Source organism: Rhodnius prolixus, unplaced genomic scaffold, assembly GCF_049639745.1.
Source record: "Rhodnius prolixus isolate KJV_2025 unplaced genomic scaffold, Rpr scaffold_2, whole genome shotgun sequence".
Classification (NCBI taxonomy): domain Eukaryota; kingdom Metazoa; phylum Arthropoda; class Insecta; order Hemiptera; family Reduviidae; genus Rhodnius; species Rhodnius prolixus.
Window position 1 is genome coordinate 1,162,144 of NW_027411592.1, and position 25,327 is coordinate 1,187,470.

Consider the following 25,327-nt stretch of genomic DNA (forward strand, 5'->3'; position numbering starts at 1 on the left):
TAAATCTGTATGCCGGCATGAAGATGCTCATTCCATGTTCATTATTATGGAATTTGATGGCGTGCCCTATGGTTGGATTGTTGTTTTCTAACTCATTAAACTAAAACTTTATGGGAAACTGTTGTTTATTTTTTTTTTTTTGAAATCAAGATTTTAAACTTTAAAGTTGGGATAGGAATTGCACACACACAGTTTAGAATATCTTCAGAGACGAAAACGAGTTACTGTGGCTCAATAACCAAAAAGTCTAAAAACATAAAAATTTTCGCTCCACGTGGGAATGTAAAATAAGGTTTTTTAGTCCAAAAATGTCACACTTTGCTGATTTTTTTTAAAGATGTTACCTAAATTGACTTTAAAGGTTTTACATTACATACACTGAAATTGCACTTTAAAGCCTAACCACTGCTTACTTGATATAGTAAGTTTCATAAAAAGAGAGTATTTTATTTTCTGTATTCAATTCTATTTTTTTTAAATTAACTTTAAGTTAGAAGCGTTATCAAATCTAATAATGAATATAATAAAACGACAAAATTACTGGAAAAAGAAACTTAGGAAGGTCAAATCTTCATGAGAAGGGCACCCACGGTGTTATATCTACATTTACAAATAATTTCGCTAAATATGATTAGTTTATATATTTTTGCGGATAACATTTGATAGGTCCTACGAACTTTTTAGAATCAAAAACAAAATGAGTCACAACACTGAGTGTTGGTATCAACTCAAATAATCTTTTTTAAGAGTCGCAATTACTCTAAGGAGAGATTTAAGGGCCAACAAATAAATCTGAACAGAGATATCCATCTAATTCAATTCATCTAATCTTAAGATGGGATTTTCATGTTTAGTTGAGAACGGAATTCTGTACATACAAAAATATTTATCATCTTTTTGTAAGTTTATAAAATGTTGTAATTATTTTTTAAATACTTGGCATATAAATGACAGTAATCTACAGTCAATATTATAATTAAACAGTCAGTTGTAGCCTGGTAGTGATTTTATTAGAAAAAATAATCTTCCAAGATTTTTATTTTTTAACTTTCCTAAATCCCTGTTTGAAGAAGTAAATAGCATTTGAATAAGAAAATTTTGCCACAAGAACGAATAAATAGGGCAGCAGGAGTCGTGGCTCTACTAATTTATCAATCAGTTATCTTTTAACTTGTATGCAAAGTGAAGTTTTTGGATCAATCAGCAAAATGGAATAAAAGCTTTATTACGGAGTTACTTTTTTGACGAAGAATATGTCTTTCATCTTATCATTCCTGAAAACAAAAATAGAATGCGTAAGTTATGATTTTCTTTTCCTAGGACCTTCATTCAACACTGTATGTAGGCCGGAATCCCTTGACACCAATGGTCTCAGATTTGACTTGCCTTACAAAAAAAGAAGCTATTACAACACAAGTGTACAAGATGGAAGGTTTCCTTTATTACAATAAGTTCTAATTAACCTAATTGTACTGAAATTGATTACCAAAGTAACGGTAATATTTCTAAATAAATAATAAAAATTATAAAACAGAATTAGTCGCTGTTAGGTGCAACGAATACACATGCCATATTTTTATAATTTACTTTCACAGTTAATAAACTGAAAGAAATTTAAAAATTTATGGACTTTGAGGTATTTAGATCGTTGTGGCGGCGTTTGCATATCCCTATTTTTTTTTTTTTTTGTAGGAATGCTATTATCTAATTTATATCTGGTCCTACGCAGAGAATTAGCATTTAAATTTAACAAAGGTTTAATAAACCTAAGTTTTAAGTTGTTTAAATAAGATGTATAGAACAAACCCATGATACCTGATTTTTTCTGCAGAAGAAAGGTGTGGATATAGGATGTAGACAGGCAGTTACAAGCAAGATCGAGACAAAAGGGACAGCAACTACGTAAATGGGCTTTAAAAAAGTGATGTAGTAGCGTGAAGAATTAATTAGTTGAGGAAAATTTCAAAATATGGGTAAACTACAGATAGAAAAACGTAAAAAAGGAAATTTATTTAAAAATGTACACTTATTTTTGCTTATACAAGTTTTAGAGGTGAAACAATAACCAGACAATCATTATCCGTAGCTGCGACGAGGTGATCGTTGTAAACGTCACAGTAATTAGTCGGGTACTTCTTCCTGTCCAGCAATGCCCTTACGTCCGGCTGACTTCCAGCTAACATCATGTCGAAATTGGTCCAATGCCACATCTCACCTGAATAACAAGTGGTGAACATATTGTTTGGCCGCCTGTCAGAAAACTGAAAATGTGATATGGGTGAATCGTGACCAAGGTAGAGATCTGTAGGTGAAACATGTTTTCTGAGATCCCATGTTGTAACATTGCCATCTAGACCGGTAGCTACAAGTATATGTTTCTGATTTGGATACGGCCGAACGCAAGTAACTCCCACGGCTGATTCCGAGTTGTATGGAAACGCCATAGTAGGTTTTAGATTTGTTCTTAAATCGTATACAAACAATTGACCACGTAAATTACCCACAACTATTTCATCTTGTCGTAAAAAACTACCACATTTAAGGTTATTATTTTCTATAATACCAATACTTGAGTCTGAATCCAATCCAAAGAAAACGGCTGATTCACCAAATATACATATCTTCCGGCTAGAAATGTCAACGTCAAATCCAGCAGCTTCACCTTTCAACTCCCATTCGTTTAACATTTTCATTTTTTTCTTATCTAGTCCAACCATAGCTACAACACCTTGAGAAGTAGAATAAATAAATTTATCTCGTTCATGGAACATCAATCCAGTTACGTCGCCTCTCTTCACGAGCATACTATGCACTGGTAAATGCATATATATTTCATCTTCCTCATCTTCTAGTTCTTTGTTAGTGGGATAGTACCATAAGTCCAGACTGTTCTCTTTCTCTGAATAACTTCCACTCACTAAGTATTCGGGTTGTGCATTGTAATCTTGCGGCTTCCATCTCACTCTGGAGACTTTCTTGCTAATGTAATTTCTGAAGATACGGTTGTACACTGGCTCTTTAAAATAAGAAAAGTTCGTAGAAGACATTTATAAAATAAAAAATCAACCATAGGTACGATAACTAAGTCTAGAAATACAAGAACTATATCAATTGAATCCAATGTACAGTAAATTTTCAGTTTTATTGGAAGGTTAAAAAGGTTATTGGAAGTTAAAATTGTAATATTCCCTCTTCATATTTTAAATATTGAAAAATATTTTTGTCTCATGTATTTAAATTCATTTATTTATTTCTTAATTCGTAAGCACTTTTAACTAAAATATCTCTTTTAGAAGAATAGATGGTTATATTAAAATCTACCATTAGCGCCAGTTGATAAGAGTGTAGAAGTTTGATTGCGTACACATATAAAAATAAATATAATTATAGTAATGAAAAAATGTAAATATAGATAATAGCAATATAATAATAATGATAATATTGTAGAAGTATACTTATGGACACAATTTTTTTTTTGTATGTTGGTCACAGTGTAAATGGAAGAGCTCAGTGTGCATGAAACCTTGCAGTTTCGTAGATTTGTTTAACACGTTTCTCAATAATAGAGTTCTGTTAAAGTAAATATGATTATTTAGGGTTTTGAATTCAGCTAAAAAATAAAAAAACACTCAAGTGCAAATACTGGATGGTGGTGAATTATCACCATTACGCCGTAATAAGGACCTGATATTATTGACAATAAAATATATAAAGTATTTTTTGAAGATTTAATTAGATCAGCAAAAAGTGAAGTTATTAAAAATTCGTAGTATAAGTCAACTCGGTTTATTTCTACCTATTCATTTAGTTTGTCGATAAGAATTACGTGTGATTAGTCCATTTTCCAGTAATACGTAATCTGTTTGAATCTTCATTTTTTTTCCCCAAGAAAATTGAAATCAGATTGGTTTAAATTACTTAAAAGAAGTTTAACAGAAAAATCATTACAATAGTTTGAATTGAATTTGAATTATCCACTGAAGTTTTAATGTAGTATTTTTTTTCTTGTATCTAGTGCTTTCATCCTTGGGCTTTTTTTTTTTGCATCTTTTTGCAGCCGCGTTAAGCTCAGCTTTCACATGAAGACTTTGCACCTCCATTCACACTTATCAAGCGCACGGCTTTGTTTTAATTTCATTTTCCTTTCACAATGTGGAGATACATATCTGTTACTCATCAAACCAACAACCAAATTTCATGTTTAGTAAGTAAGCGGTAACGTTTACTCTACTGGGCATACTCTCAAAACAGGCCACACTTTTCTCATAGATTTTATGAGAGTGCTTAATGAAAGACAAATCTCCAGAAACCTGGTAAGATACATATATTGTAATTTACAAACAATAAGTTCAAATTTTGTCATTTTTTCTTGCCTTTTTATCATCAAAGAAGAATTTAAAAAATAAATTATTATTTTGGAGTCTTCGTAAATTTTGCCTCCGCAACCAGTTCTATTTGCTTAATTGGTTGGGTCTACACCAATTCAGAAAATACCTTATCTGGACTCTGGACTCCAGCCGCAGCATTACTTTTATCTACACTCATCTCTGCTACAACTTATAATAAAGGTTGATACAAGGAATTACAAAACATACTTCCAAATCCAATTTACTTTTATTCCAAAGTAAAAAAAGAAAAAGTATTATACATAGAAATAAATAATATAATAAACCAGTAGGTGCATTTTTGTTTTTTTATGACTAGTTACTAAACAAATAATAAATGATACACAAGCAATTTTTATTCCAAAACTTTTCTTTTTATCATTTAATGAGAAAATATTTATTAAAAAAAAACATATAAATTTATATTTGATTAATGACAATTTGATTGTTAGTTTCTTCTTCAGTAGGTGTTACACTTCACTTTTACTAAAAATTTGGTGATTACCAATATACTATCTATATGTCAATATATTTTGTATAAATTTGAGGCACTTTACATAAAAGAAAAAAGTATTCCTATTTCTTACATTATATATAAAGAATATCTTGCTTCAGTCAATTTGATCACAGTGTATAGAGTACGTCATGGACGGTACAGATACATATCTGGAGTCATGTAAGGCATGGCACGTTTTAGCGTTATTAATTTAGAGAAGAATGGTTATTATTATTTCTTTAACCTGGTTAAGAGGTTTTCTTGGGGTAAGTTAATTTGTTTTGTTATTTGAGATTGTCGTTTGATACTAAGACAGGCAATAAAGGGAGCTTACTTTTTTTAAAAAAATACAAACGTATAAATTTGAGTGGATAACAATTGTTCATGTGGTAATTTTAACAATGAACTATGTCATGGCAACACTGAACCTGGACATGGCCGACTACTTACTCCTGTCTGGAAAAGTAACAAAAAAAAAACTCGTTTCCTATTCTAAAAATAGTATTTATTGGTACATCTGTACATACTCAAAACAAAACAAGAACATGTCATTGCAGTACTAGAATTGCCCTGGTCGAAAAAAGTATACTTACCCAAGTAAAAAAGCTTCGTCAGCATTACCATTAAATAACTCGAAACTTCAAAATATTCCTGGGGATATTGAAAGAATTTCCATCATAGAAGAAAACAAAGATTAAAGATTTACTTTATTTTTCAAAAAAAAAGTAAGTAGTTTTGAAATTACTTAAGATATAATTTGGGAATGAACGAATTAGGTAGCAGAAGCGGCATTTTAAAAGGAAAGCAGTAAAAAAGTCCCTACACAGAAATGATTCCTCCAAAAATTATGCTTGCTCCTATCTATTAAATATTAATAAATAACATTATATATTTGGTAAAAAATAAAAATCTTCCGAATTATCAGAATCAAGTCCAGAGAAAACGATTCGTAAGATTAATAAACTGCTTCTGTAGACAACATTGACTTCGTCTTTTTCATCGTCTAATCCAGAACTTATAATGGGATATTGTGAATATGCTGGATCCAGATCTGAAACTCCATCAGTATTGCTCTTGGTTTAAGTTGCAAGTCTTTGGCTAACAACTGCATAAGATCCATGCGGAAAATCAATTATAGTATCGTTAGTCAGCGTACTCAACAAACTTTCAGCTTTAAATGCTTTAAACGATTAAGCCCCCATTTTCTGAAGTCAAAAGATTTCCAGAACTTGGACTTTACATATGTGAAGTTCATGGTGATTGGATGGATAAACTTCAGACGTTCGAGACAAGCGAAAGTCTTATAAAGTCGCAGAAAGGAATAAAGATGCGACCGGTACAGCAATTTGGCGACGTAATGTTATCATTCATACATAATTCTGTATCAACGATCATGAAGCAGATGCTGCTGGAGAAAACGTGTTTGGAAACAGATTACGAGTTGGTTTGGCAAGAAGGAGCCTGACTTTATTTGTGAGTTAATAAAGTTATAGAAGGGATTAGGTTTTCATTATATATATTTGGTAAAATGTTCTTGGAATGACTTCTTTTCTTAAAACTTGGTATTTATATCATGCGTTTTCATATTAATGCGCTAAAACATGCCAGTAATATCATGGAAGAATGTTACGAGTTTCACTTACAAATATCAAGAGAAATATTAATTTTGGTGCAAATAGAAAAATAGATATCAAGAAAATACAAAAAACTATCAGCACTTTCACGTTCACGCACAACAAAATAGAACTCTTCCAAAAAAATTAAGTACATATTACGAAAAAATAGAAGTAGCAATGTTATAATATTGTACAATCTTTGGCTGGTTAGTTTCTTAATTGACTTCCATTATTATACCAATAGTTTCTTTTAATAGATTAATAGTTTTTTTAATTATTCGAATTCTTCATCTGGCAGTGATTAATAAATAATGTAAATAGTTTTTTTGAAAAAAAAGAAAGTACAGATTAAGATTAAAAAAAAAAACCTTTGGGACTCCACTTCTTCATGTTACTGTTGTTTACAATCGTCCCGTGATTTCTCTTTTTTCTTCTTCTTGTCTGAACTTCCGGTAGAGGTCCTTCTTTGTCCTTGGACCGGCATGTACGGCGGTGATTCCTCTTCACAATCGTAGTCGCAATCACCTGTGCTCACATAGAAATCAATATTTTTCAATACTTCACTAGTAATCGTGTAGATAATTCGATTTTTTTGGTTTCTACTATGAGCACAAACGTTTCTACATTCTGTGGACTACTCAATAAGCACGCTACAGTAGATGACTCAGATGGAAAAGAGATTTAGCCGAAATTCCTCTAAATAACATCTAAGAGACAAGTTCTAAACTTTTAAGATTTTTAGTTTGAGGTAACAGTGAATGAACCTACCGACAGCAGCGCGGTGATGCAACAAGGTGTGCTGCGGTGAGTGCTGTACCAGCAGTTGAGGCGGAGTATGATGATGCTGATGCTGGTGTCTCGGTGAGTACGTGGGGTCGATGGCCATGGCGATGTTCGGCAGGCGATACCCATCATGCACCACCCCCGCGGCTACTTCCTCCACGTCACCCTTTCTAAACCCCAATACACCTCTTCCGTCATTCAACATACATTCAACATTTTGCACAATACTATCTGATTTGCATTAAAGCTAACCTTTCAGCATTTTGCATCAATTCAGCTTCCATCTGCTTCTTAGCCCTTGCACGTTCCTTAGCCCGCTTGGCTTTGGCGCGTTCCTGGAAGCATTATAGAAAAACAGGTTCAAAGGCTTGGAATTCTGTAGGATGGTAAAAAACATATCACCCTTACACTAAAACAAAATACTCCACCTTGGCCTGCATCATCTTAGCTAATTCCAGATCTTGTACTTCTATAGCCAACAGTCGATCTCGGTCGATCAGCCCCATGGAGCGCGTCATGCCTTCCTCTTCTTCTTGCAATCGTTTGGCCAGTTCCTATTCACAATAAAACAATTAGGCACTTCTGTCACAACGAAATTAGGAGCAAGATCTGCAATGATTTAATTGTGAAATAACTTGGACTACCTTTTTAGCAATGGTTAATAAAAATGTTAATATAAGACAATAAAGTGGCGTTGCCATCCGGCTCCATCCACTACATGTGAACAGAAGACGAAGTAAAAACCCCCTGCAACCCGGCATTATTTTATGATTCTATGTCAAAACTTACAGCATTTCTTTCCATATAAAAGACGCCCTTCCGGAGAACAGATTTACTTCAAATATTTAGGAATTCCAGTAATGCTCGATGGTATCTCTCTCAAGGAAATGTACACTTTATTGACAATCACGGAAGATTCTAGCCATCTAGACCCAACAAAGTCAACCTACCCCCTAACGGCTATTAAATTAAGTTTAAGCTCAAACTTAAGTTTAGTGGGTGGTAGCAATTTTACTATCATAAAGTTTGGGAGTTAGTATGATAATGTTCACCATGGTCTAGACCAGGGGGTCGGCAACCCGCATGCGGCTCTTTTATCGAAATTGTGTGGCCCAATTCAGCCTGCCCAAAATATCCTATATTGTATAGTTTAATTTTATTTAAATGAATGAAAATTCCATTTATTAAAAGGAATTTTTTCAAAAATAATTTTAAATGCGATAGGTTCGAAATTGAATAAAATTATACAATATCAAAATAAAGTACTTGATTTATATTGTCAGACTGCCGCCTTTTCATTCGTTATTATTTACTTTGCAATATGTGAAAATAAATAAATAAAACATTTAAATGTTATTGAATATCATAAAATAATAATTTGTGAACACAAATGATCTACAGAATTTTTTACTCTATCATCTCTGCGGCTCTTGGTAAGATTTATTAAAATTATTTAAGGAGAAATGGCTCTTTACTTAAAATAGGTTGCCGACCCCTGACCTAGACATTTGTCTATACATCAAGAAAAAAAGTTTCGTTTTTTTTCAGATTGATTTTATTTCGGGATCATCTAGTTGTCTTAGTTAATTGTTCAATAAGAAATATTACTTCATAATTTGCTGTTGTTACATCGGTGTTTTCTTCTTTAAATAAAAGTAGCTAATGTTTCACTAGATACTTTTTTTTTTGTTTAAACTGAGAAGAAACCGAAGTGAACAGACTTTCTTAGTTTGTGAACAGATAACTACCAATAAAATAAATATCGCTACTGGACTAACAAAACCAGTGTAATCTGCCGATAGTAATGTTCCAACAAAATAAAACTTTCCCAGCGACTTAATAGATCGGATATTAAGAATAGGTAAAATAGTTGTACTTCAAAATTGAGTAGATTGCAAAAAGTTCTGTTGGCAACGTACTAAGAAGTAACTTCCATCATCTTTTCTTTATTCATAACGGTCATCATCATCATCTTGATGTTGTTAGTATGGACGCCGGCATCGATGAGTGAAACTCTAGTCACGAATTGGAAACGGACGTGCCATCTAGGATTTCACCCATCAACGCAGCACGCCTCCACCAAATCTCCAAATTGTCACGTGTTACTTCAATTCTTCCTTCTTCATATTATGGTTATTCTATTGTTTGATAATAGTGTGATTTCTCGTGCGGGCTTCATCTTCTCGCAATCGATTAAACTTGTTTAATAAAATCTTTTACAATGTTGACCATCAATTCAACAGATTGAACATCTCCATAGATGGCTCTCAAATAAAGTTGCCCACTGATCGCCTAAGAAGGAGCCTGAATAGGTTACATGTTCTTACAATAAACGATACCATTCTTGAAAGCCCAGATTTGTAATGTTGAAAATAAATTATCTATCCTAAAGTGAAGAGAAATTATTATCAATTCCTTATACCAGTACATCCTCAGGGCTGTAAAACATATTTGTGAAGAAAGATTACATTTGAGTTTATCATGTTTAGAGAATACATATATTAACAATGTGTTTCTATATTCAGAAGATAACTTGGTCCCTGGATCGAAAGCTTGGCTAAATAAATAAAAATTCTGGCTGTAATAAGAATTATTTTCCCTTGCTACAATTGTATTATAAGCAAGTAACAATAAATAAATAAATAACTAGAATTATTTCTGTTTCCTCTTTAATGAATCTCGTCATTTAAAACAAACAAACAAACAAATACAAAATACCCACTACGTCCTTTCAATTAATTATTACCTCGTCCGATTTCTCCTGTTGTGCCTTCATGATCTGCTCCATGTCTGGTGGAGGTGGCCAGGAACAATCGCTTATATTCTGCTGCACAGAATCGTCAACACATAGTTCCCTAAAACAAAAAACCAAATAAATATTTACACTTCTTAGAACTATGGCAAAAATACTAGATATTCAGGGAGCAGGATGGAGACTACAAAGAACAATATATAAAGTTAGCATTATTTCTCACAAAAAAAAGGAGGAAGTCCACAAAAGAAAAACTTCGATATCTGGAAGATCTTGAAATTTTTACTGGAACTAATGATCTGAGGTGCCCTGAGAAGTACTTTCATTCAAGGAGCCTCAGAAATTATAAAATTCAGGTGAAAATTCAAAATAAAAGTCTGATGAGCACATTAACATGATCTTTAATCAAACTTTTTATCAACAAAGTTTCTTCATATTTTCTATAAACACGGAAACATGATAATGTAATAAAACTTAAAATACAAAATTATAAGTACAGAAATACAGAATTATTTTAGGATTATTAGTGAAAACTCTTCAAAAAATAAGCGTTTTTAGTGACGCCATTTTTTCGAAGTCGGAAATTCAGCGTTCATTTAATACCCTTCAATATTAAAGACGTTAAATTATAAAATTTAGTTCCGTATCCTCTCTTACGGATAAGAGTGCAGGGAAGCACTCTATTCTGTCAAACGGGATAGCCAAGGTTGGTGAAGTTCTTCGGACATCGATCTTTAAATAAGAGGTGTTGTGAGAGTGAGAGGGAGCCAGAAGTCAGATTTGAGGAGTACTTTATAAATTTTTGCCAAAAGCAGTGAACTGAGCGAACGTTGGAACCGTATCGCCGCTGATTAAGTAATTCAAACAGACAGACAGATCTACACACTGAAAAATGTGTAAAAACTACATCGGACCCAAAAAATTTCTATACACTCTAAGATAATACAAATCTGTAACGCTTTAATTCTCATCATTACACAAGGAAATGGACAGAGATCAGAGCTAGGAATCGCTTGTTAAAAGTACGAACCTCATTTGTTCTTCAACTGACGTGACTTTGCGCACAACTGAGTAAGGAGCTGTCATATCCGGCGGCAGAGGAAGTCCTACTTTGTTTATGTCACCCAGAGCTCGCATCTTTTGTCGTCGCTCTTTTTCCTGTAATGAATTATTACGTTTTACTATAAACTAAGTCGAAGAAATTCACTAAGAAATGACAGGTAATAATAAAATCTCAACTAACCTGTATGACTTTCGCAATTTTTTGATCTTGCTCCTCTAATCTTTTTCGTTGGTCAACTTCTTCCCGTTCCAACTGCAGAGCAACATCTCTGGCTATCAGGGCGTCTCGTTCTTCGCTGTAATCATAGAAATTACCAGAATCGTGTATGTCACAAGAGGAAATAAATACATTTGTTTTAAACCACTAAACACGATTCTCTCTTTTAAAATGTCTTCAAACAGCGACATTTTTGGCAGCTATTTTTACACTAACTTGCAGATTCGATATTATAAAACAATACTTATGAGACAAGACAATTTTTTAAAAACAACATTTCTAGATTTCAATTATTTATTGTAATTACTGATATTATTACATACAGGACACCAGAATGAATTTCTAATAGCGGCTTCCGCTCAACCGTTTTCACCAAACTCGTAATTTATTGTATTTTTATGATTTACATGTTCTGAACTGCCTAACAGCTCTCTATTAGTAGAAAAAACAAATCTTAGAAAAACGATCGTCCTTCTTGTACTCAGGTTGTACAATATCTTTTTTTCAACTCTTTAGTATCAATTCATATTAATTTGTAAATAAAAACTGTAGTTGTTAAATTTTCATTTTTCATAAACTCAATTAACATTTGGACGAAATCGGGCAGTTAAATCTTTGATAAGTTAAATGTTTGCTTTTTTCTATAAGTATAAAACTTTACCACTGATTGACAAAGCCTTCCCCCGCTAGAATATTCTTCATTCTGAAACCTGATTCAAAGATAAGTAACACTTTGGTACATACTTTTTAGTTTTCCTAGAAAATGCCAAGGTTTTCTTTAAAACTGGTACCTACCTATAACTGTGAATGTATAGATCTATAATTTTTATTCTGATACATTTTTTTTGGGGGGGAAATAATTTTTAAAGCAGTTGTGGAAACAAAGTAGAGGTTATCCCTCTAATCTAATTTCGATGTAAAATATGAAATTATGTAAGTAGAATCGATTAATCAAATCATTTCACTGAAGAATTTGTTATGGTTTTTCAAAGATTCCTGCGTACAAATTTTGAAATAAAAAGACAATTTCATTTTTTTTTTTTTAATGTAAAAAATAATTTACAGCAAAACTTTTCTTGTACAGAGTTTTCGAAGAAAGCATACCTATGTTCATTTTAAGTTTAAATTAACGTACGAGTATCGAAAGGCATAAAAACTAGGAGGCGCTGGTTAACAATGTGGAACCAACCAATCATAAAGAAAAAAAAAAATCTTGAGCCAGAAACCTTTGGTAACTTACAATACCCCCACCACTCAGGACGACGTGGTGAAATAGTTATACGTTTAATTTCATTGTACTTTTTACGAAAAAATAAATAAGTCATTAATGGCAGTAAGTGAAATTTATGCTTCTCACCTAATTATTATTTTTACTTTATTTTATTAGAAAATGCAAAAAAATAAATTCAAACACACTTACAGTAATAAAGCTTGGCGTTGATATTCTGCAATGGCTTCTTCTTCAGCTTGACGTTGTGCGTCCTTCGCCATTGGAAAATCTTCTCGTACGATCGCATTTCTTGATTTATTTGAGCTGTAATGGCGTTCAACTGTATATACCAGAAAAAAAGCTAATTAATGAAATAGTAAAAAGGAATATGGATACAAAAAAAAATTAAATAACTCACGTAACTAACACAACTATGATTTGCAAAAAAAAATGATTAAATGCTTTTAAGAAAATTTAAATTTATAACAATTTAGCAGAAAATCAATTTAAAAAAAATAATGACTTACGTCAAAGATCATTCTCATTTGAATGACCTCGAATCTGATTTCTCAATGTAAAAGTGACGCTATCCCTTTTTTTTAATGTTCAGTTATTAATTTTGAAGATAATAATGCAAAATTAAATAAATATTTTACCCATTAAAATAATAAAAATAATGAATAGTTTAAAAAGAAATAAATAAGTAACCTCCTTTCAAAAAAAATAATAAAATAACCGAAATTAAATTAACACACGCATGGAGTGAAAAAACCCATCAGATCCATTGAATACTACTGATCTAGCCAATGTAACATGGGAGTTGAAAACAACCACTTGTTGAACTCAGCGGCCATATTGTGACGTCATGGACAGGTCGACCAGCGTTGCCAACATGATCGGAGAAATACAAAAAAAAGAAAAATGAATGGTTTTTATTTTATTTTTTTTTACATGAAGGTACATCCTGCTTCATCATTTATTAGTAATATTTAATTTTCTTCATGTTTAAGAGGAAATAGTTTCTTTCTTCTTTTAAATTCTTGTTTTTTGTGTGTTTTTTTTATTTATTAAATTATACATTCTATTGGTACAATTCTATTGCTGGTTTTGAAAGCTGTAAAAATAGAGAGATCTTGGAGGGGGGGGGGGCTGCGCGTAAAGGAAAAAACTCGCGAGTGAAAGTAAAGTTTGGAGTCATTACTAGAGCGCGCGGTCAAGGCCAGTTTCACAATTGGAATACTTTTCATGTTACCACAAAAAACTATTTGTTTTTTTATACTAACAATAAAAATAAACAATTATAAATTAAAAAACAAGTTCATAATTAATTATTTTAGAAATATAGTTTTTTTTTTAAAAAAAAAAAAAACTAAAATTTTGTCTTTTATGTACTCTCCTTCTCAGTACTGAGTTCAAGTGAAATTTTTGAAATTACATTAGACAGGCAAAACTGATTTGGGGGCCCCACAAATAAAACAAATCACATATAAACATCAGATTTTTGTCTGCTAAAAATTAGAAAAATAAAAAATTAGAATTCGTATTAGAATTAGAAGCGAAAGATGACTTCAATATTTCTTATGTTCACTAAAAGATCTTTAATTAAAGGAGATCGTATCGAAAACAAATGAAATTGACCTACTAATTGTCGAGTCTAAGGAAACCACCATGTTGTTGTAAAAGTGACAGCAGTGGTGTACAAACTGCAGCACGTATTTTTTTGTAAAAAAAAAACTAAAAAAAAACCACTATTATCTGAGACAAAACCTGCAATTAATAAATAATTGCTTGTTGAAGGTTACAGGAAATAGTTTGTACGGCCGGGTAGTACATCTGTCCAGGCCCGTATTTCCACTCTGCTTTCATATTTACATAATTCTGTATAACTAGCGCTTATAATTTTTCAATACATTCTGGGAAATTTCTTCAATGAATTCCTTTAAATTTGGCGTTCTTTGCTACGAGTATACTGGCCACGTTTATTTCTTATCTCTGCCATCTTAGTGTAATCACTATCATAATACTAAGAACGATTAGATGGAGTGTTTACATTCCCCATTACTTTAACTAATTTAATTACTCAACCGGACGTTCCTCTTGACTAAATGGTTTTTTCAATTTCCTGAGTTTTCTCCTAAATAGTTCCCACGAGTTTCCCTCTACATTTTTACATTGCGCACGCGTAGATTTATGGTTAATTGGCCAATTTTCATGGAAAATTCTATTCAAGAGCTTTGATGAGGGCAGACGATACCATAGAGAAGAATTCAAAGAAGTGCAGTTTTGGCAGGAAGTCGTGGGTGTGTTTACTGTCTAAGTACAGAGTGACTGGAGAGCCAGTTCCAGGAAGTAGGGCAGTTCTAGGTGGCGAGATGATGGAACGCTTCCTATGGGAGGTGGATATCCGTCTGTGCGAGTGCATTTCACCAAACTGAACTCCTGAGGAGAACCTGAGTAGTGGCGACCTTTTGCCCTCGCCTCATTGACCTCTAAACCTTAGTTTCTCTTCAGCAGCTCATCATCAGATCCTTCACGCCTTCTTTCACACAACTACGACCCAAATAACTGCCAATGATTCCGCTTTCACTACATATTTATGATTTTCAAGATAACTGTCTGTATTTTCCATCAAGTTTACGTTATTCAAAGACTGAATTTTTGTTGCAAAACATTTAACGCATGACTTCCATGCAACGCTCATTTACGTGCATGAATTAATCCAGAATCTATGTAAAAATTTAATTAGAAAATTAAAATTTGCAAACTAATTGAAATCACTTTAAATAAATTTACAACTGTTTAGTGATGCAAATATATATGGTAGACTGAATACTATAAATATTACAAACTTGCAACTCATCCGCTTGAACATGATTTCTTCTACTCTGACTCCTGTTAAAACGGAAAGTCGCAGATAGATCAACATTAGCTACCGAAGACTTAAACTACCAATAATTGCATTCGTGTAGGAGAAAGTTCGTCTAAGGGCTGACCTAGGAGACGGGGAAGGGGCTAAGCGTCCTCTGGGCGCTCCAAATACCTAACATTAAAAGAATGTGACGTAACCGGAAGTACAAATACCGAGAAAAGTTTTTTTCCCAGAAATTTGACTTTCTCTACTGCAGCTCATATACTTGAGTACAATTGCGCTGAAAGGAACAATTTTTTAGCTAAGTACGACTCCAAGTTTTGGTCTCAATCAGCAAACAGAAATTGCCATATCAATGGTAAAACGATTTTTCAAGTTTTTATAGGATTTTCTCCTAGATTTTCTGCACAGAAGATTTTCTTCCAACTTGGTAATAATTTTTATTAAAAATTTTGCTCTGGGAAAGCCATAAAACGGCTGATTCAGGGGGAATCGTGCGCCCTCAAGAACAATCAGTCGACCAGATGCTGCATTACTGAATGGGCAGCTTTTTAGCTTTTGGCGATTTCTAGGCAAATCGTCCTATCGCTTTTCCTCAAGTTGTGTTATCCGCACCACATGCTCACACCCACAGCTCTAATTTTCCTCTTGTCAGGAAAGCTGGTTTAGGCCAGGATTCTAATGGACGGTTGGAGGCCGCCGGAGTAAGCAGTTTCCGAGTTTTCTTGAACTCTTCTAAGCCGTCCCCAATGGGTTTTATTAGACCTTTTTGAGTAAGTTAGGGCAAGATAATGTGAAATCTAATTCAGCCATCCCAACTGCGGCGAGAAGTAGTAGTATGAATGTTCAGCGTGTGGACTGGACTGTATTTAAGTTAACTAAAATGGCGGAAAGTGGCCTTGAGAGTGCGGAACGATTGTCTAGAACTGTAAACCGAGAAAGCGCATTACCAACTTCCTGTGCTTAAAACATAAGTACCACAAGTGAATTGCAATAACAATGGTGGGAATATTCTAGCCACGAGCTCGTACATCCCTCAGGAAACTAGTGCAACCATTATAAAGCAATTAGGCGCGCAGAAAGAATGCACTATAGTTAGTTGGTAGAAGCACATTCGATTTGGACAAGACAAATTGGACGGGTAGTATTCTGGTGAAAGCGGAAGTATCCAGTGAATAAAGCGTTCCTTCCGGACGAGCGATTTCCTTCAAACTCCATTTTAGCTACAATTAACGCCTCCCCCCTTAACATCACAAGCATTGAGAGCAAGCGTTAGGGATCAAAGAGTGGGTTTACTCCTCTTTTCCAGGAAGTATCCTTGATAGAAGTTTCCTGGATAAAAGGATGCAGATGTATGCAAGCAGAGCTCCAAGTCGTTTCCAAGATCTTGAAAACTGAAGATATTATCCAGTAAGCTGGAGCTTCCAGCACAGCCCAGTTTTCACCTCTGGATGAGGCCAGGAATATGAAATTTTTATTTTCTGCGATTTTTTGCGGTCCATAACTTACTAATCTTGGAAACCTTTTCGGTTGCTTTCGGTGCAAACTCAAAACGGGGAGTCTAGCATGACTACAATCCTTCTCTTACTATTATCGGTAGAGAAAGCAGAAACATTGAATCGGTGAATCACAAACATGGACTCCGACCATCGTCACAACTAAACGTTATTGATTGATACGTGGGTAGTAGATATACGGGGCAGAGATGGCCTTTAAACTAATAACAGAGCTACATGATTTTATACATTTAGTGGTAATTGATGTTTAGATAACTGTGACAGGAAGTCAACATGAATCATATGTATAACTTCCGGTAGTCGCACACTATGAACAGAGCCAAGGACGTGATAGTTGATAATTTCTGTCAACTGCACACCTAATCGTGGAAGAACACTCATCTGTAGTTCTAATTGGTCTCTGGAATTTCTGGAGTACATATACTTCCCTCAGCAGGAGGTGCCCTTCATTGCGTACTTTTACGGGAGCAGTGTTTGTACGGAGAAGCTGTGGATGCATTTGAGTGCAATGAAAGCTTTCAAGAATATTGCTGCAGCTCTAATTCAGAAAACTACGCAGTAAAGCTGTAGTTCCGGTTGCGTCACCGCTTAGTTGGTGATCAGTTTCCATGGGCATTCACAGGAAATACAGTTTCTAGCTTCGTGCTAGTTTGTTGGTTTCAAAAATCACTCATTCGGACCCAAAGACTGCTCTACTACCTCTTATTAGGAGTAAGAGAACTAAAGTCCTTTCTGTGAAGTCTGGTCACGGGATTCTACCTTTCGGTCGATCCGATGGACGGCTAACATTCCTTCAGGTTTCCTCTCTCATGAAACCCAATAATTTCGGACGTTCATAACGGACACCATCCTCACCACAAGTTGGCTATTTATTAATGAGCGACAGGCTAGCCAGTGGGTATGCATTGTGGTACAGGTAAAACTGAGAGCGCGCCAAGGTTGCCATAAAATCCTTGAGAGAGCGCCTTGAAGTTGTTTACGTCTAATCCCAGATTATGTTTAAAAACATGGCGGCCATTTCTTCCAAGGAAATGTAAACACACTGCGCGCCAACTCGAACTGTTCTCGACACTAATTTTATTATTTCTCACGTTCTAATAGTTTTAGTTTGTCTCACGTACTGGAGCCGATTTGCTTCACACTTGGCACATTCGGATTCTAGAGCTCCAAGAACATTTTCTGGAGAAAATTTGGTTTAAGGCCACTTGTGGGAGAGGGGGTGGTGGGCAGACTTGACTCTAATGTGCTATTGTATAGTAATTTACTGTCTAATCATTTATAAAATGATAAAGAAGATTAAATGAGTTACAAAATTGTTCTACCAGAAATAACACTTTACTAACTGAACTCTTGGAGTTTATTTTAATGTTTTTTACTCTTGGCAAACATCTAGATCTACCTTTTTCCCCCGAAAACTCTAAAAAGGGCACTTTGGAACGCGGTTAGGAGGGAAGGCTAAATCGTTAGTACACTGGATTCCCACGCGGAGATCCCAGGCTTGATTGAACAACGTTAGCAATGATGATAGAAAACTTCAGCCGCCAATGAGCTGAGTCCATCCTCTAAAGACGGTCACTTGTATTTATATTGTTCGTTGCATGTTAAGAAAAAGTTCCAAGTTTGGAAACTATTACTTGGGGCTAACAGCAGGGCCCCTTGCATAAATTTTGTTTTCACTTTTCGGGGCTTTGCTTTAAGGGAGTTTCGCTAAAATTTTATTGTTCATTACAAAAACAGAGCACTATAATTTTTATCAGAATTATTTTTCTATGATATATTCGTTCCAATCCAAGTGGATTTGGGGATAGGCTGACCTCTGAACAGTAATTTCACTGTAATGGTCAAAATACGGGAGAAAATGGAGAATTATGGTAAAAGGAAGTAGGAGTTAAATAATAAGATTTTATACTCCAAGGAAGCCAAGAATGTAGAACATCTCTGCAGGGGCTCCAAAAGTTGAAAAACAATGGTCCAATTGAAGACCAATGAATAATAGAGGCTAGGATGACAACACAACGCACAAAAAGGCGCCACCTGTAATTACCGAGCCGGCGGGGAGAACAGGTGGTTGGCGGGAACCATCAAGCAGGCAGCGCCTTCCTCAAGGCCAACCTTCACAGGCTCGTGATATTTGCTTCAAGTAAGAGGGAAGCAGAAAGATTGGGTCTAAGTTTTGGAAAATCGCCTCTGGTGAGGGAAATTTAAGTTTCAAGTTCCCCTCTAAGTCTAAATTACTGCAACTTTGTTTAATTTTCCTTTTAATTCCAGAACATCACAAACTTTGGTTGGACTTCCTTTCTACGCTCAAGATATTTCTTTTATTTCCGCATCTGTGGCGATGTCTCGCAGTGGAAACTGTGACTAGATTTATGATTAGGGTTTCCATTATGGGATGCTTATGACCTAAATTCAGAATGGGAAACCTCAAGACGGTTATTCGAAAAGCATCACTAGAGAGAGTCTTCACTTCCAGAAAGATACAGTCACTTACCTTCCTCCTTCTGAAGTTCATAGGCTAGCGCTCCATCCTCCCGGACCAGCCACTCCTTGCACGCTGCAACAGTACGGAAGATAAGTTTAAAATAATAGTCTTGCTATTAAAACAGTAAAAAGGAATTACAACGGAAGTAACCATCTTCATACTGGTACAACTGGATTACGAAGTTTATCTCTAAGCTGCACAAGGTCTCATAGCTTGCTACTAGACTTTAAGAAGATATTTTGGCGAACAAAACGTTGTTCAGTTGTTACTATTTTTAGCGTAGACCTGCAGGAGCTGTAACGCAAACTGGAAATCGGAGGAAGTGCGAGCTTTCCCCCTCTCTGGAAAAGGAAAAGGTTTTAAATTAAAGTGATTCCTAGTTCCCAGGCCAAATGAATATCCTTGACTGACTGTAAACCTTCAAAAGCTCTGGAAGATGGTGCATTAGGAATAGTCACAGCGAAAAGTTGAGAATCCAAAAAGGAAAATCGTAAACAGCGTTTTTAGATTCTAAATTTCCTAAGCCCATAAGTTAATGATGCTTTTGTTGAATGAATTAACCGTTTGTATCTATCTACGTGGCTTAGTCGAAATAACAATCAGGCATCATACGCCACAGCTGACTGCAGAATTAATCCGCCAAGGCCGTGGAGCTATAAGGATAGGACTATAGGTAGGACTATTAACCAGGCCACTGCAGGCTCAGAAAACACATACATCGCATAGCCTTTATAGGTTCTGTCAGGAAGAGGAGGAAACGACGCTGCACGTATTGTGTCAGTGTGAGGGGCTCGTGTGGCTAAGGATGTCACTTCTCGGGGAGGAAAAACCAAGGCCTGGTGAGCTTTACCCAAGAGCCGCTCTCCAGCATTAAGAGTCTGATCAAAAGGACGGGTCTGGAGGGTGAGCTTTTTGGAGTGAGGGGAGCCACAATTGATCCAAAGGGGTCGTAGTGGCGTAGGCCTTGAGGCCGCCCTAGTCTAATCTATCTATCTATCAAACGCCACAACGTGTTGTAATCAGCACCCTTATATTTCATCCCTACCTCTAAGAGGAACTCAGCTTGAGTTTCTTTTGGAGGGGCAAAATATTTCAAACAGCAGGAACAGGAAACTAATTGTGGGTGTAAAATGTTTAAATCGCGAATCATCATCGACGACCTAAAGTAACGAAATTTCCATTTCGATAATTTGTTACGATTTCATTACTTCCTCTTAGAGGTTAAAAAGGGGCGCGATTGAATAGACTTATTGTTGCAGTCAACGTGTTAATTTGAACGGTAACGTTGAGAGATAAGACCAGCCACAATTAATGAGGGCGCCCGGACACCGCGTGAGGTCAGTGCTTATTCTTTGGAGATAGATACGGCAATATTTGTTTAACGCACGATATGCTTAACCATTCTCTGATTTCATGGCCTATATCTCGTTCTTATCACGTCATGGTTTGTATCTCTGTCTGTCGGAACTAGATTTAGGCATTCATGTAAACTGTTGCTGCAGTCTGTAAGTCTACAACATTCTATACGGGCGGAAATGCGTAACGTTACCAGTTCTATTCAAAACGTGGCAGGAAATGTGATAAGCAGCCTCTGAGTAGTTCATTGAATCAGCCTAACTGTGAACCCATTCTGCTAATCGTCAAATACTCTTGCACAGTAAATAAAATTATAATTCAACGGCGCAGTTTTTTTTTTTTTAAAGGAGATTCATGGATGAGACATCGAACAGCAATTAATAGATCAAATGTGGCCTTCAGTCGCAGGATTCTGCAGATTTTCAATGTTCCAGTTCTCGCCAGAAATACACGACATCCTGAGCCAACGGTAGGTGTTTTTTCTCGATTTGCTGAAATCGACAAGACTACTAATGATTTTGTTTAAAAGTTACATATGTATGAAATATGTAGGCCAAAATCAAAATTTCGCATCTAATAATAATAAGTAGACGGAAGCAAGAGAAAGTAGGGCGAAAGTTCACGGCAGATGTTTCCCTTTTACGACCAGGAAGGGCAAGATAGTGGTCAATGGAGCGTTCCGGAAATCACCCTGATGATGGGTGGAAAGCGGACGGCTCACTCTGGTCAGTAGTAATGACGCGGCAAGGTGCACTTCATTTGGAGCCGCACTTCTGGAGAAAGTGAACCTCAACAACTAATTGCCCTCTGTCTAGAATACGGCCTTGTTCTCACCGAACTGCGGCGTCTCGCCAGATACGAATTATTAAACATATAAAGTGAAATAACAATTTCTGAAATGAAAGTAAAGAAGTCAGAGTAATTAAGTTCCAGTCTAGTGTAACCATTATTTCAATCTAGTAATGGTGAACAAATTTATGGTAGAAAGCCGCACCAATCACCGGACACTTTCTGACTTTCTAGTTCCAGCAAGAAGAGTGGCAACCCTGTCGTCCTGCCGCCTGGGACGTATACAGGAAACGAAGTGCTGTGACACACACATTACAAGGAATACAGCCTCAACGAATATCTTTGACTACAAGATACTTTCTCCAGTCACCAGGAACCTTCCAGCACTACTTTCAATGTGATGTCATAAGAATTTAGTTGCTTTAGTGCATCCTGGTTCCTCGAACAGAGCCAAATCTCTTTTGAAGTAGAGCTCCGTACGCATTCAGTTGACCAAGAAAATCGTTACGCCGACATCGGCAAATCTAAGCACAAACCAAAAATGAAAACTTGTCGGAGATCGACTGCGATCAATGTTCGATAAAGTCGAAGGAAGTGAAAGAAAGAAGTGCCACACTCGAGACTGAGACTGTTCAATTTCACCACTTATTTAATTGTTACTTCCGGATGGTTAAACAATTTCAACAAAACTATTTTTAAACAACTTTCAAACCCTTTTTAATGGTTTAAATCTGGCGAGACGATTTCAGTTTAACGCGCATTTACGGGTAATGTGAACAGCCTGGTTGAATACACTGCATCACAATGGACCAACTGTTTGCCGTACAATTGCATTGTTGTACTTTCTACGCATTAAATCCGGCACGAGTGTATTAGTTAATTAGTAGACCCAGATTAGACTTAATTGCGAAATTAAAAATCAGATATCACAACTCTAACCAAAAAAGATCTGTGTGAACACTCTGCAGACATTATATTATCGTAAAGTGCGAAATTAAATTTCTAAAAACTTAAAATTTATACCCAAAATATAGTTTTCTATGAAGTTATATACGTTCACTATAATTTTTATTTAATACCGTGCAAGTAAACGTGATACTGCGGCTCCCAGAACCCCAACCTATCAATAATGCCTAACATCACGAACTAAGTGATAGGTTAGGTCTAAATTCTATTAAGTTTTTCTCTAGAACAGCGTTTATCAATCATTTTTTAGGCCTTCGGACCAGTAAATTTATTGAAAAATTCCGCGTGCCGAGTTTTTTTCCTAACAAAAAACCTGGAAAGGTATTAAAGAGCTATTACATAAGTAAATTGAAACATTTTTATGATCGTTTACTTACAATAATATTTACATGTAAAGATAAGCAATTATTATAATTATTATACAATAGTAAATAAACCTTTCGAGAAAAATCACAGAATACCTTCCAAGACAAAATTATGCCTACTAGATCAATTAGGGTAATAACCTATAAAATTTCGTACACAATTTTATTATTTATCTTTTTAATAAGAAAATTATTTAAAAAATCTCCGAAGACAGGTCAAATGTTTACCACGGGCCGTTGCCGGTTCTTCCGGAGAAGGTGTGCTATACTCGACTTGCGGGATATTCGAAAATGCCGATCAGTGAGTCGCACTTCCGGAAGATTTTTTTTTTTATTGTTAAGGCACTTAACTGCTATGGTCATTACGCCTTTCCGGAAGGCTGATCTTTTAATTCAAAATTTAATTAGCCTTTTCACACTCTTTTAAAGACCTATACTTTTAATACACAATATACATTATACTTTTTACAGACTTAGAATTACATTTCAGACGAACTTTAATTTCAGCTTTAATTTTATTTGAAAAATTTGTCGACGAAAATTAGATTTCGATAATTAAGACTTCTACTAAAATTCAATTTAATCATCATCAAATCCCCTAAGTAACCCGAATAAGAAATGTGTAAGCAAATACAAAATTTGAGAAAGAGGTTAGCTGGAAGACTTTTCTGTACAGCTGTTTCAGATTTTGGCGATTTTTTTCTTTTTTGTAAAAATGGTTCTATTGATTTCCTGTTGGTGGTACGCATATGGATACAGTAATCTTTTAGTCATCAAGATGAAATTTACAAAACATGCATTTTTATTTTCTAAAAAATTAAGATGCAAGGTTTCTGGCATTATATTCAGTTTTCACTATAAGTTGTATGCAATGTAGCCTCTCTTTTCGAAATAACCTGCTTTCGCTGAATTACAATAAACAAATATCTACTGATTGATATTCTTACGAAAAAATATTTATTTTCACATCTCCAGAAAAAGCTGGCTCAGGATAAACTTTCATGGAAAAATGCCAAACGAAAGTAATAGATCAAAATGTATGCAGTAATTCTGATCACCCAGTATTCACAAAATTTCTTAATCGAATTTTGCAGTAACAAACCATTGAGATAGAAGTTACTGAAGATTATACGTTAGTAAAACCCACCTTTGTAAGAACACATCTACCAAGCTTCCTTTGTTTAGATCGCCCTTTTCTTGCTACCAGGATCAAAAGCCACGAATAACCATTAATGCAATAAACTAATAACATGAAGAACTAAACTATTAAATCCTAATCACCACAAAATAAATTGCGGTTAAAGATGCTACAAACTATACAAGGTAAATTATAGCAACACAGTTAACTAAGTTCTTTCATTAAATTATAATTCAATTTCTTTTTTGGAACTGTTCCAACTTCATTGAAATGTAAATCAAGTTTCAAGCATAAACTTGAAATTGAACAATTCCTATCTCGTTATACAAAACTAATGTTCAACAAATATCACATTCAACTAGAATGTTTTCTATTTTCAAGCTTATGTATAAGTAATTAATAATAAGAAAGAAACACGATTAATAACTTGTTCATGTTTATAACCTTGACATTAGAAACGTAACCGACTATTTTACTAGAGGTGGAGTGAATAATACAAAATTAAATTATTGGCTTACCTTCTGATCGTAATAAGTCAGGGGTTTGGAATGTCTTCTACAGATATCATTCTATAAAACCGCTATAAGAATTAATTATTACTAACCTTCAGTAACTTGTCCTCTCCTTGGAAGGGTATCCGATATCTTTTGTCCGTTTTGAGCCATTGGACCTATCTGACATTGAACTCTGCTTCCTGGCATCTTCTACTGCAAAAATTCAGTAACGGCTAATTTAGCCTACTGAAATTTTATTCTCCAATACTAGCCACTTAGTTTTAGTTAAATGAAGCAAGCAGTGGTGAAAATGCGGTAATTCTTCAGAACAGATCCAAATAATTAAAAGGTATGATTTAAAAACTTCCAATACTGAAATTAGCCGTAGAAAAAACAAAAACGTGTACAGGGACGAGAGATTAGAAATACTGAAAATTCCGGAATGGACAGTTCATCGATTACTAATAAAATATCTGCTTATTGTCTAATCTAACAACTTCAGGCACTACTAGACCCCACTCTAGCAAACTACTTATCCTTCTGCTCCAATTCGGTTGAACAGTTTTTTTCAAAACATGAGAAAGAATGTCGAATGTATTCTGTTGCGAATCTAGCGGCACGTTGGGAATTTAAAAAAAATAAATAAAAAACTAAAACTTTTCTAAAATTATTAATATAATAATAAAAAATTACTTGTTAATTATTTAACATTATGTAATCTGAATAATAGCAGTAAACAGTCCAAAAATATCAACAATTCTACAAAGATTATAGGGCTTCACTTTTTGTTGTAAATGTAATGTAAAATAATTTATAAAAATGTTTTAACT

At 34.7% G+C, this 25,327-nt stretch overlaps 2 protein-coding genes across 3 annotated transcripts; both read right to left on the reverse strand.

The window, feature by feature from the left end:
* Nucleotides 1-1,987: 1,987 nt before the first annotated feature.
* Nup43 (nucleoporin 43) lies at nt 1,988-3,167 on the reverse strand. The gene has a single exon (XM_074117285.1). The coding sequence runs from the start codon at nt 3,045-3,047 to the stop codon at nt 2,037-2,039; it is 1,011 nt and encodes a 336-aa protein (XP_073973386.1). The 5' UTR covers nt 3,048-3,167; the 3' UTR covers nt 1,988-2,036.
* Nucleotides 3,168-4,595: 1,428 nt separating this feature from the next.
* Nucleotides 4,596-25,048, reverse strand: LOC141448719 (uncharacterized). 2 transcript variants are annotated; one of them, XM_074117274.1, is made up of 10 exons: nt 24,608-25,048; nt 19,399-19,461; nt 12,732-12,861; nt 11,276-11,390; nt 11,063-11,190; nt 10,027-10,135; nt 7,709-7,834; nt 7,533-7,615; nt 7,266-7,450; nt 4,596-7,022 (listed from the first exon to the last, which is right to left on the reverse strand). In XM_074117274.1, exons 1-10 carry the CDS (start codon nt 24,702-24,704, stop codon nt 6,889-6,891), a joined length of 1,170 nt encoding a protein of 389 aa, XP_073973375.1. In that variant the 5' UTR covers nt 24,705-25,048; the 3' UTR covers nt 4,596-6,888. The 2 variants fall into 2 exon arrangements, with proteins under 2 accessions (XP_073973375.1, XP_073973376.1); XM_074117275.1 differs by lacking the exons at nt 19,399-19,461; nt 24,608-25,048 and adding an exon at nt 13,049-13,385.
* Between the last annotated feature and the right edge of the window lie 279 nt (nt 25,049-25,327).

Bases quoted from the DNA above. Each gene is read 5' to 3' on its own strand.
- Nup43 (XM_074117285.1), bottom strand. From the start codon at position 3,047: ATGTCTTCTACGAACTTTTCTTATTTTAAAGAGCCAGTGTACAACCGT.
- LOC141448719 (XM_074117274.1), bottom strand. From the start codon at position 24,704: ATGCCAGGAAGCAGAGTTCAATGTCAGATAGGTCCAATGGCTCAAAAC. The intron at 12,862-19,398 runs GTAAGTGACTGT...TGGTATATACAG, and splicing joins TGAACTTCAGAAGGAGGAAG to TTGAACGCCATTACAGCTCA. The intron at 11,391-12,731 runs GTAAGTGTGTTT...CTATGATTACAG, and splicing joins CAACGCCAAGCTTTATTACT to CGAAGAACGAGACGCCCTGA.